Raw genomic sequence first — 15,033 nt, 5'->3', positions numbered from 1 at the left:
AAGAATTAATGCTTTGTAACTTTTATTTTGCTTACCCAGCAGACCATGGTGAAGAATCTGCAGTCTGGTTCTGTGATACAAAATGTGTGTTAGGTGTATGTGGACTTCCTACCAGGATAGTATTTGGCGCTGAAGGTCTCTGAGGTGTACCAATAACCTACAATAAAGATAAAATTATTTAGAAAATGACTGTAAGTATTCAAAGATATTCAGATGCTGCATTATCCTAACATGGATAATGCTTGTCTACCTACTTTATTAGATGCATTAATTTTATACACACTAGCATAAAAACCTTCAGATAACATACTATATAGTTAAGCGCACTCCCTAAGTAATAAGCATTTATATTTTGTTCTTCTTAAATGAGCTTTTCATGCTTGCTGGATTTCTTAGTACTGTCCTACACTAACCTGGACAAGATCAAAGCGCATACAACACACCTACCCCCCCAAAAAAGAAAAAGAAAAATAAGGGTAAAGAAAAAGGCCGAATTCTCTCCTGCAGTTAGTCTCTATTACTGCACAGTCAAAACCAAAATACAAGTATGTTAGAGGTGAGGAAGAGTAAGGGTCAACCTTCTTTATCACTGCAGTGAGTGAGACCAATTTAGGCAGAACTATCCCATTTGAAACATGTTAGGAGCACACATTCAGCTTAACATGGTATTCCAGCTCACAGGTAAGTAGTCCCAAAGATGTGCTAATTTGATCATAAGTAATACACACATTCATTCATACACAGAGCCACGCTCTTCTGATCTGCAAAACCAGCTGAAGCAGAACTCCCACTTACGTAGATGATTTTTTTTAACCTATGAAACGTTATAAACACAACTTTCTAGAGAATGAGTATTTAGGAAAACAAAATGATACTGTACATGTACTGTACACGTACTTCCCAGTGGAAACAGTAGGTTGCATCCCTGGCATCAGGTAAGTGAAACAAACATCAAATCAACCTACACTCATAACGACCCACAAGCTTGTACATTTTCCTGCAGCCACATTCTGTCTCACCAACAAAATGTTAAGTTTCTTCCTCAAGCTAGCTGCAATAATTTTGCCTCAACAAGAATAAAAGAAAAAAAAAAAAAGAAAACCCAAAATGAAACATTTTATGTATGAAAGTTTAACCAAAATTTGAATAACCTTTACATGTAGAGTGCAAGAGGCAGTCTAGTGACTATTAGATGCTTGTTGATTTCAGCTGCCTGGAAGGACAAACAGTTACATTTCTTTGCAAATACTGTCTTTTTTATATGATGCCACCTTTCTGAGTAGTTAACATACAAGTCTGTTACATCCACCCCTGACAGCTGGAAAATCTTAGATCCTCCTCCCCTTCACAGTAGCTTACTTCCATACTTAAAAGGCTTCCAATTCTTACGGAAAGTCAATTAATCTCCCCTACTACTTTCCATAACCAAAAATTTTGACTGTGGGAAACAGAATGAGGATAAGGGATGCTGAACAAGCACAGGACATATGTGAACCAGCTCACTTTTTCCCAATGAAAAAAATACTATCAGTTCTGCTATTGACTGGTCTCAAAAGACTGCAAAAACCACACGTTTGCTATTCAAGTAATGTAGACAATACAGAAGACAGATGAAAGCTGTTTGCCAGTTTTTATTCTCTAGGATGCAGCTACAGAGGACTGAAGAGATGATTCAACATCTTGCTTGCAGAGGCTAAAATTAGAGGGTCCTACTCTGTTCCCTAGTTTCCCAACTTCACAAACATCCCCAGCATCACTCTGCTGCCACATACAGAATCTGTATGACTGTGTAATAAGATGAAAGCCAAGCCAGTACAAGAGAGGGGGTAGAATTAAAGCTGGGAGAAAAACCAGCAGTAAGCCCTGGACGTGTACTGCACTCAGCTGCGTCTTGAAATACTCAACTGAACAATGCAATAAATGGAAGGTTGTACAAATTCAGAGGCTCATTTCTAGAGTGGAAAAGTGCAGTCTGCTTAGTACATTCAAAACTTGCTCTGTGTTCCCATTAACTCACAAAAAGTCTGCAAACTAGCCAGAATTATACACTTTAATGTATCACTATTAAGGAAGATCTTACAGTCTAGAAGAATCTTCTAAGGAATTACTTAGTGTTATTTGCTCTTTAATAGAAATGTTAATGCCCATAACTTTTACTTACAAGTTCATAAACAACCCTGACTTTGAATGAAAAGGGCATTAATATAAATAGTTAAGCAGTATCAAGTCACCAGGAACATCCTAAAAGGAAAGCTTACAGATAGAATTAGAGGATGGTTTTACCAAAAACAGAGGAAATGGTGAAGGGGGAGAGGGAGGAGCAAAAACAGAAAAAGAAGTATCTGCTGTTTCTCTAAATTTTTCTCATTGCAAAAGAGAAATAAGATTACAGTTAGCTCCTTAAGAGTATGATCTGGACAACGGAGAACAGCAAGACAGCCCACAGAGTCCACTTCACTGTACTCCACAGAAAAACTTATATGGGGACAGTACTCAGAAATCAGATTACCCGAACAAAGCACACCAGCTCAGAAAATTAGGTACTTAAGTATTAAAAAACTCATTTTACCACTCAAAGGTTAGAAAGTTGAGCAGAGTCAAAAGCTAACTCCTCAACTCTGCTCCCTCAAGAGTATTTTGCTCACTGGCAGAAAATTAACATCCTCTTAATTTTCAGTGTTCTAGAGATTTTTCTAAATATAGTTATTGTTATCCTTCAGAATTGTAATGTCAACTGAAATTTACCCAAATTTTCTCTATATATTTACAGAAAATAAAACCTCCATCCCCTCTTCAGTTACATACAGCTAAGTATATGATTTTGTAGTAATAATGGCCAATACAAATATTCTGAGACATGCTCTTTCACACAAAAAAAAATTGCTAATATGTTAAGAATAAGACTTAAAGTGCTAAAAAAATCATGAACGCGAACTTGAATTTTCCACAATGATCATATTAACAAAACAACCATTAAGAGTAGCTATTATTTCAGAATCATATTTAAAATTAAAAAATTGTTTAGGTTAGAAAAGACCTTTAAGATCATCAAATGCAATTGTTAGCCTAACACTGCCAAACCCACCACCAAACCATGTCTCTAAGTGACACATCTACTCATCTTTTCAACATCTTCAGGGATGGTGACTCCACTGCTGCCTTGGGCAACCTATTCCAGTGCCTGACAACCCTTTCCATTAAGAATCTTTTCCTAATATCCAATCTAAAGCTCCCCTGGTGCAACTTGAGGCCATTTCCTCTCACATCCTGTCACTTGCTACCTGGGAGAAGAGACCAACCCCCTCCATGCTACAACCTCCTTTCAAGTGGTTGCAGAGAGCGATGAGGTCTCCCCTCAGCCTCCTTTTCTCCAGGCTAAACAGCCCCAGTTCCCTCAGCCGCTCCTCATCAGACTTGTGCTCCAGACCCCTCACCAGCTTCGTTGCCCTTCTCTGAACTCGCTCCAGCACCTCAGTATTTTTTCTATAGTGAGGGGCCCAAAACTGAACACAGACTTAGAGATGCATCCTCACCAGCGCTGAGTACAGGGGGACGATCGCTTCTCTAGTCCTGCTGGCCACACTATTTGTTGGTCTTTTTGGCCACCTGAGCGTGCTGCTGGCTCATATTCTAACAACATTAACATGTAAAATTAATCATGGATGATATAGATGAGGACTCATCAATTTAAACTTGTAATGGCAGGCACAATAATTTGTATGTACATAAACACTGTTGAAAGTCTAAAAAGGCATCTGACAATTTCTAATTTTATTATTATTGTGTGGTTTTGGTACTTCAAGATTTTGCAGGTTACCTGGAGGAATATTTCATTTTCAATATTAAACTCAAGCATATACACAGTCTTAAAATAATCCCCAGAAGGGACCCCCCCACTCTATGTCATTATGGCCTATGATCTATAGTTAGAACATTCTCCTTGTACTGGTGGTTACTCTTTTTAAATTAAAAGAATGCCTAAATTGTCTGAATTTCCTTGTTTGGAAATGTATTGATAAAACGCTGCCTAATGAAGGAGTAATTTCATTCAGTTAAACTTGTTTTGCTACACTCTAACTTCCAAGTGGCTGCTGGAAGTAGTTAATTCACCACCACTGCTGGAAATAAAGCACAGTGAATGATCTGCAATTATACAGACATTTCATTATTCAATAATCTCCAGTCTGTCTCAGTCTCTTCAAACTATGTGAAGCTCAAGACTTAGACATAGTGATACTGGATCTGCAATTCAATTAAGAACACAGGAGGAGGTTTGCAGATTTTCATTGTCTTTGTTTCCCTCTTCAAACTGACAGCTATACCAGAGCAGCTATCTGAGCATGATAACAGCTTCAAAGTAGAGCTAATAAGCAGTTATACAGATACAGTGTCTACTGCAGAGGGCCTAGACTGTCACAATCTTCATGCTGTTAAAGTGGTACAGTTTACAGATTCCAGGTAGCCACAGTTATAAAACACTCCTTAGATCTTAGAGCTAGGAAAGGCAGATGGAAACTGCTTCCTATCAAGAAACCCAAATACAAGATATATGCCATTTCAGTTGCTTTTCCAGAAGACGAATTGAGACCAACTCTTCTCAGATCACCAAATTTTCATTTTGATCACTCTACATGTGACTTCTCACAACCTATATATTAGCCATTGCACTAGACTCTTTGAAACCTCTAATTGCATGTACCTCACACAAAGATCACAGTAAGTGTTTATGCAAAAGGATATCTAAATTAACCACTAAGAAATGTAGCCCTGTTTTCCATTTTGTTCCACCTAACCGCCATCTCAACAAAAAAAGCGCTAATGGACTTAATTTACATTTCCCGATGTCAGATTTCAAAGCAGAATCTGAAAGAGCCACTGTCTTTTAGTGGCAACGCTAGCGAAAGAAAAAGCCACCTGAATATTTAGGTACCTGCATGTTGATTTGAAAGTCATCTTTGTACTTCTTTAAGCAAAAGAACATTTGTTTTAACATAAGTCTATTAAAATTAGAAAGAAGCTTAGACTATCTGCCCATGACAAGTGATACAGACTATCAAGCTACAAGTCAGACTTTACAGTATGTGTAAGGAATAGTACAAACAACATAAAACCCACGAAGTCTCCTTACCACTTGTTGTGCAATGTTGACATTCGACTGTCCGAATGTTTTTGGCAGGAGCTGTTTTCCAAGGGTATTTACTGTAGAAGGATGAACAGCCAGTAGAGAAACAACTCCTAAAACAAATAGAAGTAGATAGCTTCAGGTCAGCCACGTTGTATTATTTTAGCAATTCCAGTTTCATTTATACTAACAATGCGTATTAACAGAAACTCGCTCTGAACTGCATAGAGAGTCAATATAAATGTATCATTCACAAATTTGAAGCTAAAAAATAAATCAAAATTGAATTATGTTCTCTCAAACTTTCTCCTGTTTAATGTTATAGCCCAATCGTCTAGTATGAACACGTTTTAACTCCTTGTACTCCCAATTTTTCTCTCAAAACAGAGTATTAAAGGTAATAGGCATCTGACAGAAAGTATAATCCCCTCCTATCTTTATCCTTTGTGATTACTGAAATATTTTCCCACGCCCCCTGAAAAACATACCCAACACTCCAGCATATGACATACCCTTATAAAGCATGCTGGTCTACAGGAGATAAAATTTCATTAGCATAGGCCTTTTCAAGAGAATATTCCCAGCTTTGCTCTAAGTGCCTTCCCCCAGCTGAAGGCAGGGAATTAAAGAACAGGTCTTCAAGAATCCAATAGCCAAGCAAAATACACGCAACACAGTAGTCCAACCCCGCAGGGAAAGCTGCTCTCTCACTCTTCATAAGCCATTCACAATTACCACTGATAGGCAAGCAAGTCTTAAGTCATGTAAAACAAAACTTCAACATCAGATACCTTCTATTAAAAAAAAAAAAAAAAAAAAAAAGCAACAAAGAAACAAAGACTGACTACAGAAAAAGAATAATGGAACAAGTCTTTAAATACCAGAGACATTTATTTTGCTGAAACGTCTGCCAATTGGTTGTTAGTTGAAAGGTATAACAGTTCTTTCTCTCAGCTCACTTTTAAAGGAGCCAAAGGGGCTAGAAGGACTTGGCATTACTCTTATTCCTCTTCCTTTTTCCCATTATCCAATACAGAAGCAATAAGAAAGCATTTGTACAACAGTTGTATCAGGAATGGCCCTAATGGCCTACCAGCCCTCTTACACATTCAGGTAGTCTACAGATGAAGTTTGCAACAATTCAAATCCTGTTTAAGCCCTTGCTTTTCAAAAGGCCTGTATCTCCTAGCTGCTATTGCTACACCATGTCAAACTAATCGCTTCACCCTTTCTCAGTCCAAATTTGAACTGGATGCAGTAGCCTGTCATTCTTCCATTAACCAACTTTCCAATGTTCGTTCTGAAAGTCAGTGGCTATCTAGTCCATAACGTAAGTCTGTTATGCCTTCTGTTTCTCCAAGTACACCTGTCACTATCACAGCCTGTTTATGTGTGTGCTTCCTCTCCACAGAATGCAGTAAAGTAATCTAAACTACTCTGGCTATTAGTGTTTGTGTACCTTCTTCACAGCTTCCTGGCAGTCAACAGGTCTTTTTTTAACCTCTTCCTTCATGATTTGAAAACAGCAAAGCAGTATGAAGATTATGTTTCCAGTATAAAGTAAGAGTTGTAACCACTTTACAAGGTTAAGTAGCCTCATCTATTTGATCATCTTTCCTTACTTCTGACAGTTTTTGTTCTCCTACCCTTTATTTTGCAGGGGACAGGGATGGACACATAATTCATGACAAGGAATACAATGTTCTTGCATAACTCCATAGCACATTTTCTATTTTATTACCTGTTGTTTTCTAAATAATTAGCAACATTCAGTCTGCTTGTTCCATATCAAATATCAATACCATGTTTTCGTAATACAACCTACAGTGACTTCAAGACCTTTCTTGAGTGCTAATAGCTCATTAGGGGTCCTTATTGTATCTAGTTTGGTTTTCACCAATTATTAACTCATGGGAGGACTGTCTCACTCTATGAGACCGTACTTGCTTTAACAGGCTGATTAAGGACCTTGATAATCAAGGTTATTTTGTTGTTACTTCTAAGAAATCCAAGGACATCATACTGATTAGATAACCCTTATCTACATGGTTGTTGACCTTTTCAAAGCATGACTTTGAAAAGACATAACTTCCTAACTTCCCTTTTCCCCCATCCCTCTAGAAATACCTTGTTAACTTCTGCCCATTATCACATTTATCCATATGTCTACTACTTCTTTGTTACGCACTCAGCTGATTTCCCCAACACAAGTCTGACTTAATCATCTGCAGTTACCTGAGTCCTTCAAAAATTGATGCAGTGCATGTTGCTTTCTGTCCTTCTGGTACTATATGAATTACATATACACTGAGTTAGTAGGACGGAAGTACCATTGCTAGGTCCTTTAAGAATTCACAGGTAGATAATTATCTGGCCATAATGACTTTTAGGATAAACTTGATAACGTGAATGGTTAAGACAACAACTTCTAGCACTACTTCAGTAGGACAACATCATAAAGAACAGTATTGCCATAAGACTCTCCCTAATCATCGTGATCATCTATCTACTCTTCAGATGTACTTGAAGACTTTGTTCTTCTGGTATGTTTGAAAAGAATTTTTTATGTGATTGTATAGTTTCTTAAAAACGTTTAAGCAGTCAAAGACAAATGCAAATATCTTGCATTTGAGATAGCGTAACTCCAGGCAACAGCAGAGGTGAGGGTTTGAGTGGTTAGGAAGTTGACGTGCAGAAAAGGACGCAGGGATCCAGGCAGACAACAAGATGAATGTGATCCAGAAGTACGCCCCTATGCTCATGAAGACCTAACCACATCCTGGGCTGCATTTGTAACAGTACAGCAATAAATTATTATATCCCTTTACTCCAACATTCTTAAACCTGTACCTGCATTATTCTGTTCAGTTTTGGGGCTCAGAGTGCAAGAAAAGCATTAACAAACATGAGAGCGTCAGCAGAAAGACACTAATTTTCCCAGGGTACTAAAGCATATGATGTATAAGGAGAAGCTGGTGTGTGCAGCCTATGGAAGAGAAGATTAATGTGGAGCAAGTGATATTATTCGTGGAAATCTTATCACTGCCTTCAACTATCACATGGAGAGTTATAGAGATGACAGAGGACACAAAAAAAGTAAAAGAGGCAACAGTCACAAGTTGCTGCACAGCAAATTCCAACCAGACATGAGGAAATAAAAAAATCACAATGAGAAAGATAAAGTGCAGCAACAGGTTGTGTAGGAGGTTCCCTGGAGATACACAGAAAAATCCAGCTACTGAAGGCTTTGTGCTTTGAAGCTGGCCCTGCTTTGTTTGTAAGGTTAGATTAGATAGCCTCCAGCATCCACATATTATTAATTCAATTCTATGCATACAAACAGGTATCTTGCAGCTAAAACATCTGTGTGAAGAGTACATACCATTTACACTTCTTAATTACATTAACACTGCCTCTAGTGCTGCGCCACAGTTAATCCATACAACGGAACCAATTTGGCTCTATACAGGAACTGCAAGGTGTGTCTGTGTCTACAGAACGGACCGGCAAGGAAATGCAAATGTAACTGTGAGAACAGTAACATACACTTCACAGTTCGAAGCAAAGTCAATCTATAAAAGATATCATACTAAACAGGAAAGAGCATAACTGCTCAACAATAGGAAAAAAAAAAAGAAATAAATAAGGGAGGTGTTTTGTTTAAGAAAGGGTATTTTCAATTTGTCTCTGCCCACGTGAATCCTCCTGTTTTCTCATTTATCTGTTCTGCAAACATTTTTTTCATATCCGCCCGCATTTTTCATCAAAAGCTCATAATGCTCTGGTTTCATCATGGTTTTGTGCACGTGCGTTTTCTGTTTGTTTGTTAAGCATACAAGCAGAAATAATTCTATTATCTTAGCTTTACAAGTGACTGACAGCTCAGTTTCTCAAAGGAATTTTACTAATCATTTGTTAATTACCGTTATTCCTACAGCAATCACTGCGATCCAAATAGTCCTGTACTTTGTGACCAACATATGGTGTGCACAGTAGCATGCAAAAATTAAATCGCAAGTTTGCAAACAGCTTCCCTGGCACCAGCTCTTCTTCCTTTTCAAAACAAACACATTATTAATACTGCTAGTTCCTGACACTTCTTTTTCTCTTCTTCTTCCAAAGACTTCAAAAATCATGGGAAAAGGCCATGTAAAGCAGGAAAAAAATATACAGAACTACATAACTTCTGCTTAAATTCTCAGTCTCCCAAACATTAGTTTAGAAGACTAGTCTTAGCAACTTATAAGCAATCATTAAACCTAAAGGCAACTGAAACTTCATCATGATGGAGTTCCGGAATGCCTCCAAATAGAAGATAATGATACAGATGCGATCAAACAGTAATGTTGTATAAAACTTGCACAGCAAGACCAGCAGCACCTTTTAACAAAATCTGCTATTTATCTGCCTACAAACAGTTTCAGGTAAGTGCTCTCTTAATTCCTAGTATGTAGCCTTCTTTGGTTGTTGATTGCATTTAGGGGAGAACTCTTTAAATGGACTTTTGCTTACATATGAAAACAAACTCAAAAGAGTTTTACCAAAAAGGATTCTCTTGCAAAATTTTAGCACTAAGACAGACTAGCAATACAGCCAATTATGAACATTTTTAATTACTCGAGATGTCACAGCAAAAGACAGTACATGTAAAATTAGGGAAAGGAGCACTCCCTGCAGACAAAGCAGTACATCTCTCTAAAAGTTGACTGCTCCAGTTCCTGAAACAGTAGTGACTTCCATATTTCAAATCAAAGAGGGGCTGAGGCACACCTTGCCTCAGGAACAGAAATCCCATTAATTTTCTGGTGCATTCTGTATATATGTTTTCTTTACTTGCCAGAAAGAGCAACAGAAGTGACACAACAGTCAACAGAAAAACAAGTCAGTTTTCTGACAATGCAGTTTCAAACACACAGAGACTTATCAGTCTGTCTTCTAGCATAGAAGCAATATCATATATGGTGGAACCAGATTTGGGAAGAAGTTGATTTTGCAAGCAGCTTCTTGATTACTACCATCCCCAAAAGAACATGCACAGTGAGAAGAGAGTGGTTTGTCAGAACGTGAAGTAACTCATACCGTCTCCTATAACAATCTCAACCAACCTCTACCAGCAGACCAGTTTGTAAGTAAATACATGATCAAAGGTTAGCAGTTAAGCAAAGGGTTATTTTAAGGAAAGCCTAAAGAAGATTTAACCTTGCAGATGACATTTTGCAGTACAACTGCTTACTCTACATTTTGTCTTAATTACATAAGCTTTGAAATTGATGATTTTAACAGAGCAGCTGGTATCTAGCTTAACAACAGCTATAGAACTCAAATGCAGCAATACTATTAAGCCAGTCTGAATACAATTCAAATATGACTTATGCTCTCAAGAAGATAACATTACTATCAACAACCTGGTAAACTCATAACTAAGAGGGTATCAGTTGAAGAGCCCAATGGGTCTCTTTCAGGAGACCAAAAAAGTCCAGTGAAACTCTCCATGAACAAAATTTAATGAAGTGACACAGACACAAGATTCCACTGTGACTGTCACTTCTGAGAAGGCCAAGTGCCATCTGGAATACTACAATCCTTATTTTGGGAATTTTTACAAAAAAGTTCATAGGAACAGAATTTATACAAAGCCAGAGTACCTGTACTGCTTGAGATGCAAATGACTGATATATGACCATATGAAAATTACGATTATCTGGAAAACGTTGTAGGTTCAGTTTTGGCAGTCTTCCATATGTGGATTATTTTTTTTTGGTGACTAAAGAGATAGCAGGAGAATGACTGGGAATTCTACACCAACACCATTAGCAAAATTCCATACTGTCACTATTTTGTAAAGTAAATACAGACAAAGCTAATTCCAGCTCCAAACTTGCCCATCAAACCAACTGCTTAGAACAGACAAAATCCTAAATAACAAAATGCAAACTAAAACTAGTCTTTAAATGCAGCTGACAGCTCAATATGCTATTAGTAGTGCCTTGCTCCCTAGTAAATTAAGAGCAAAGAATCTGCATGTCCTGCAAACAGAAACTATAGTCTGAAATAATTCAGAACTGGAGGTTTATAGAAGCTTTCCAACTTTTTTTTTTTTTTTAAATTCTGTTCAAGGCAATGCATTTGTTTCCAGTATGAAAAAAAAAAATACATACACAAAATGCAAGACCTACACGATGAGCTACATCTAAACCATCTGTCATTAATTTTAATTACCATTCTATCATTTTTGGGGGTTTCTGTCAATAAAACTGACAGCAATATGCCTCAAAGCATTTTATCCCATTTGCAAGTTTCAGTTGCCCACTTTCACACGGTTTCTCTGCTACCACAGAAACTTCCACAGCTCGTAAGAAATCAAATACCAAGCAATTCCCTTAAAACTGTTTATAGTGTTTTCAGTGCATTTTGCTTTACAAAACTGACCCTAAGTCACTAAGCTTGAATCCTTGCTTTCCTCCAAGAGGAGTCTTGAAGACACAGCTAAGATCAAAACATTAGTTTAAAGGTGCCATTTAAAGTGTCTTTTATCCAGGCCACACCACTTAGGAGAAAAATCACTCTTTACCACAAAGCACCAACTTGATTAGATAATCAGATTACATAAATATACAGAATATGTATAAAATAATATGTATAAGAATATGCATAAAAGGTATGATTCTTATAATACTTCGATATGACTAGGAAACTGTGTAATGTGCCTTTAGGATTTTAAAAAGTCTTTTCAGACTTTTCCAAATACCATTCCTATTTCCAAGAGTTTTACTTCTTGAGCTTGACTTTAGATAATAAAAATAACTGTTTGAAATTACCTCACCTGCAATAATACAGAAGCATTTCATAAACAAGGTTCAGATATCTGTTTGCTGAAATATGAATAATGGGCCCTGAAACAGGTCCCTACTTCTGTTCTAGAGGAACAATTCCACTCACTGCCAAAAATCAGGAAGAGTTTGATTTCGCAAATAGAATTAACAATATGATTACACTGCAGAAGTTTCTTGTCATATAAATAAAAAGAGTAAGGTAATCTTACAGTTAGGCATTGTTGAAATGTTAAGAGTCTCAATACACCTTAAAAATTTACACATTTGACTTTAATTTTTTTCTATTACCAAATCTGAAATAAAAACAAGTTTTGTCCAAAAAATGTGAAACCATATTTTAAAGTGTAAGAGATTAAAGGCGCTAAAGATGTCTTTTAACAAGTATTTTCTGGTCGCGTACCAGTAGTGCCATCTACTGGCACGACAGGAGATCCAAATTTTCTTTCTCAGTAATTTTAAAATTAATTTAAGAGCTTTAATTTCAATACAATATTAAATATCATTGGTTATCTTTGCCCCTGAACTTATTTGAAGGAGATAATTTCTTTCAAGTATCTTCACAAGCAAGAGGCAAGAGCAGAATTCAACCGTGTTCTATCTAATCCTTAAATATCAACACTAATTTTACTATAACAAGGGACCAGAAAGTGGCAGTTTTCTTCAAAATGCAGCCTCCCTGAACAGCAAATTTTCTAAGTCTCTAAAGTTCACTGCCTAGTAACTATTAGAAGACACAAACTCATAAGGAAGTTTTAGTGGTTCAGTGCCTATTCAAATTTCTTTCCATCCCTCCAACCCACAAGTATTTTCTAATCCTCAAAATTAATTCTCATTATTATTATCACTCAAAGTCCATGTTCAGAGTGAATTTTAGCAATTTCAGGTTTAAGCCGTCAGCTAGTGGATACACCAAAACAAAGCTAGGAATCAACATTTTTTTTTTTAATCCCAGAATGGAAAGAAACTAAAATAACAATCAAAATATCCAAATGAGGTTATCCTTGCCTCGTAATCAAGGTATGCAAGAAGTAAGCAATTACCATCAAGTCAACTTGGAATTTTACTCCACAATTAAACTGCTCTCTTACTTTGCCTTTGATAAAGCAATGTTTTCTTTTTATGATTGCCAGAAAAGCAATAGTTATACATCACAGTTTGGGTGCCCTTACAGTCTTTCATCACGTCACCTTTGAAATTTTTATAAATGTTGCTTCTGATTATAATTTGAGGGTTTACTAGATCGATTTAGGCACAATTTCTACAAAACCCATTACTGAATCTAGGGTAACAAGCAAAGGAAAGGGCCTTGTGTAGTGATGTTCTCAGCAATTGAGGCATTAGGGAAAAATTGCAACTGGATATTTTGGAATGAGCCAAGGAAACTTGCAACTGCTTCCAATGGCTTTTAGCATTCCTCCACAATGTCATAATTGAAGCTGACAGTAAATACAACGGCACAGGGCAACTGGCAGATATAAAACCAAGTAGCTTCATGAGAGTTCATCAGTGAGAGGACATCTGGATATACAACTACCTTTTGCTGTGCACGTTAACTGACTCACAAAGCTACATTCTGAAACCACCTGACATTACTCAGGATCTCCTGAAACAAAAATCCTCCCTTCTCACTCCCTGCACATTACATTGCTACTTCTGTCCCGAACATTTATATCAGAAAACCACCTTCCTGGTTACCAAGTACACCAAACCTTTCACAGTCATGCTTGTATCAAACCACTCTAGACCAAATCTGTGGATTTCTGCCACTTAAACCCTACCAGACTACAGACTCAGCAGACCTTGCACTTAACAGGAAAGCTGCACTAAGATGTAAATACCCCATGTCCTTCCAGGAGAAGTTAGAGCTTTTCAGCAGCACCACCTTGGAGCCAAACACACTGAAAACCTGCATTACTCAAGTTTCCTCATCTAAGGACTGGCACATACTCAAACAGGAAACGAATTTATCCCAAACATATGTATTTGCATCAAGAAGAAAGTTAATTAGATAGTATTTTTCTGAAACATTTGTAAGATCTAGGAATCGATATGGCCTTATATCAAACAGGTTGACAGAAATGGTCTGTTGCTTCACTGATGCTTTCCCAAGATTCAGCTGTAAGAATTAGCATTCTAGACTAAATTCTCTGTATTGAAGTAACAAAAGCAGGCAGAGAAGATTTCTCTGGTGAGTAGTACTAATGGTGCCATCTTAATACAAGGGAAAACCTGTACCTTGCTCAGGCAGCTCCATGGAACGCTGTTTCTTCAGGGCTAAATACAGTGTTACACTCCAGTAATGGAAATGCACAGGGATATCAAAGAACACAGGTGAATTTACACTCAACTTATTCTGGTGGTTACACAAGCACTGGAGGAAATACAACCCTCCAGCTCATTTAAACCACATATAAAGGCGAATATCCTCTTATTCCACAATAAAGATGTTTTTGAAGAAAGACTTTTTTAGAGCATTTTCTAGAATTTATGTGCATGATCAATTCAGTCAAAATTACGTGCTTTTTTTCTTTTTCCGATTTTATTTTCTTAAATAAAGTCACTCTCCGTTTAAAAACAAAAATCCTAATCTGGAGTTCATGGTTGAGACCAGTCTCTCCAAACTGAATTAGACTGAAGTAAAAAATATGTCTAGATTTGCAATCTGTTTCTGACAATTCATATTAGTGGATAACCAGGAGAAACATGTAAGGACAGGACTTGCATACAGAGGTAATTCCCTAACACACCCTCTCTCTCCCAGATTCTATAGCTTTAGGACTTTTTGAGCAAGATGATGTGCAACGTAACTGTTCAACATCACAAGATGATTGATACTCCCTTTTCATTATTTATCTAAGAAAAAACAGCTACATACCCTAACAAAACTCAGTCTAAAAATGACCTATTCATGGTACTCAGTTTTCTGCCAGTCCAGACTGAAAGTTTACATTAAGTCCATTCACACGCTATTCTGTGCAGCAGAAGCTGTGCAGGCTGCAAGAACTGTTGCATAATAACTTGTTTTGGCCAGAAGGGTTAACCTTTGCTATCTTTTATAGCTGATTCATATACCTACTA

The 15,033-nt window shown here is 37.2% G+C and overlaps 1 protein-coding gene across 3 annotated transcripts in view; it reads right to left on the bottom strand.

Moving 5' to 3' along the window:
• TFDP1 (transcription factor Dp-1) overlaps positions 1–15,033 on the bottom strand; it is a 45,704-nt gene that overhangs the window by 12,922 nt on the left and 17,749 nt on the right. For all 3 annotated transcript variants that reach the window (XM_065829593.2, XM_065829592.2, XM_065829594.2), the window contains exons 4-5: positions 5,129–5,235; positions 36–157 (exon numbers count right to left, since the gene is read on the bottom strand). In XM_065829593.2, the coding sequence (XP_065685665.1) occupies positions 36–157; positions 5,129–5,235 (229 nt within the window). The remainder of the gene's footprint in view (positions 1–35; positions 158–5,128; positions 5,236–15,033) is intronic.

The sequence above is a fragment of the Patagioenas fasciata genome, chromosome 1 (assembly GCF_037038585.1).
Source record: "Patagioenas fasciata isolate bPatFas1 chromosome 1, bPatFas1.hap1, whole genome shotgun sequence".
Lineage (NCBI taxonomy): Eukaryota > Metazoa > Chordata > Aves > Columbiformes > Columbidae > Patagioenas > Patagioenas fasciata.
This window is presented reverse-complemented; position numbering and strand designations above follow the sequence as displayed.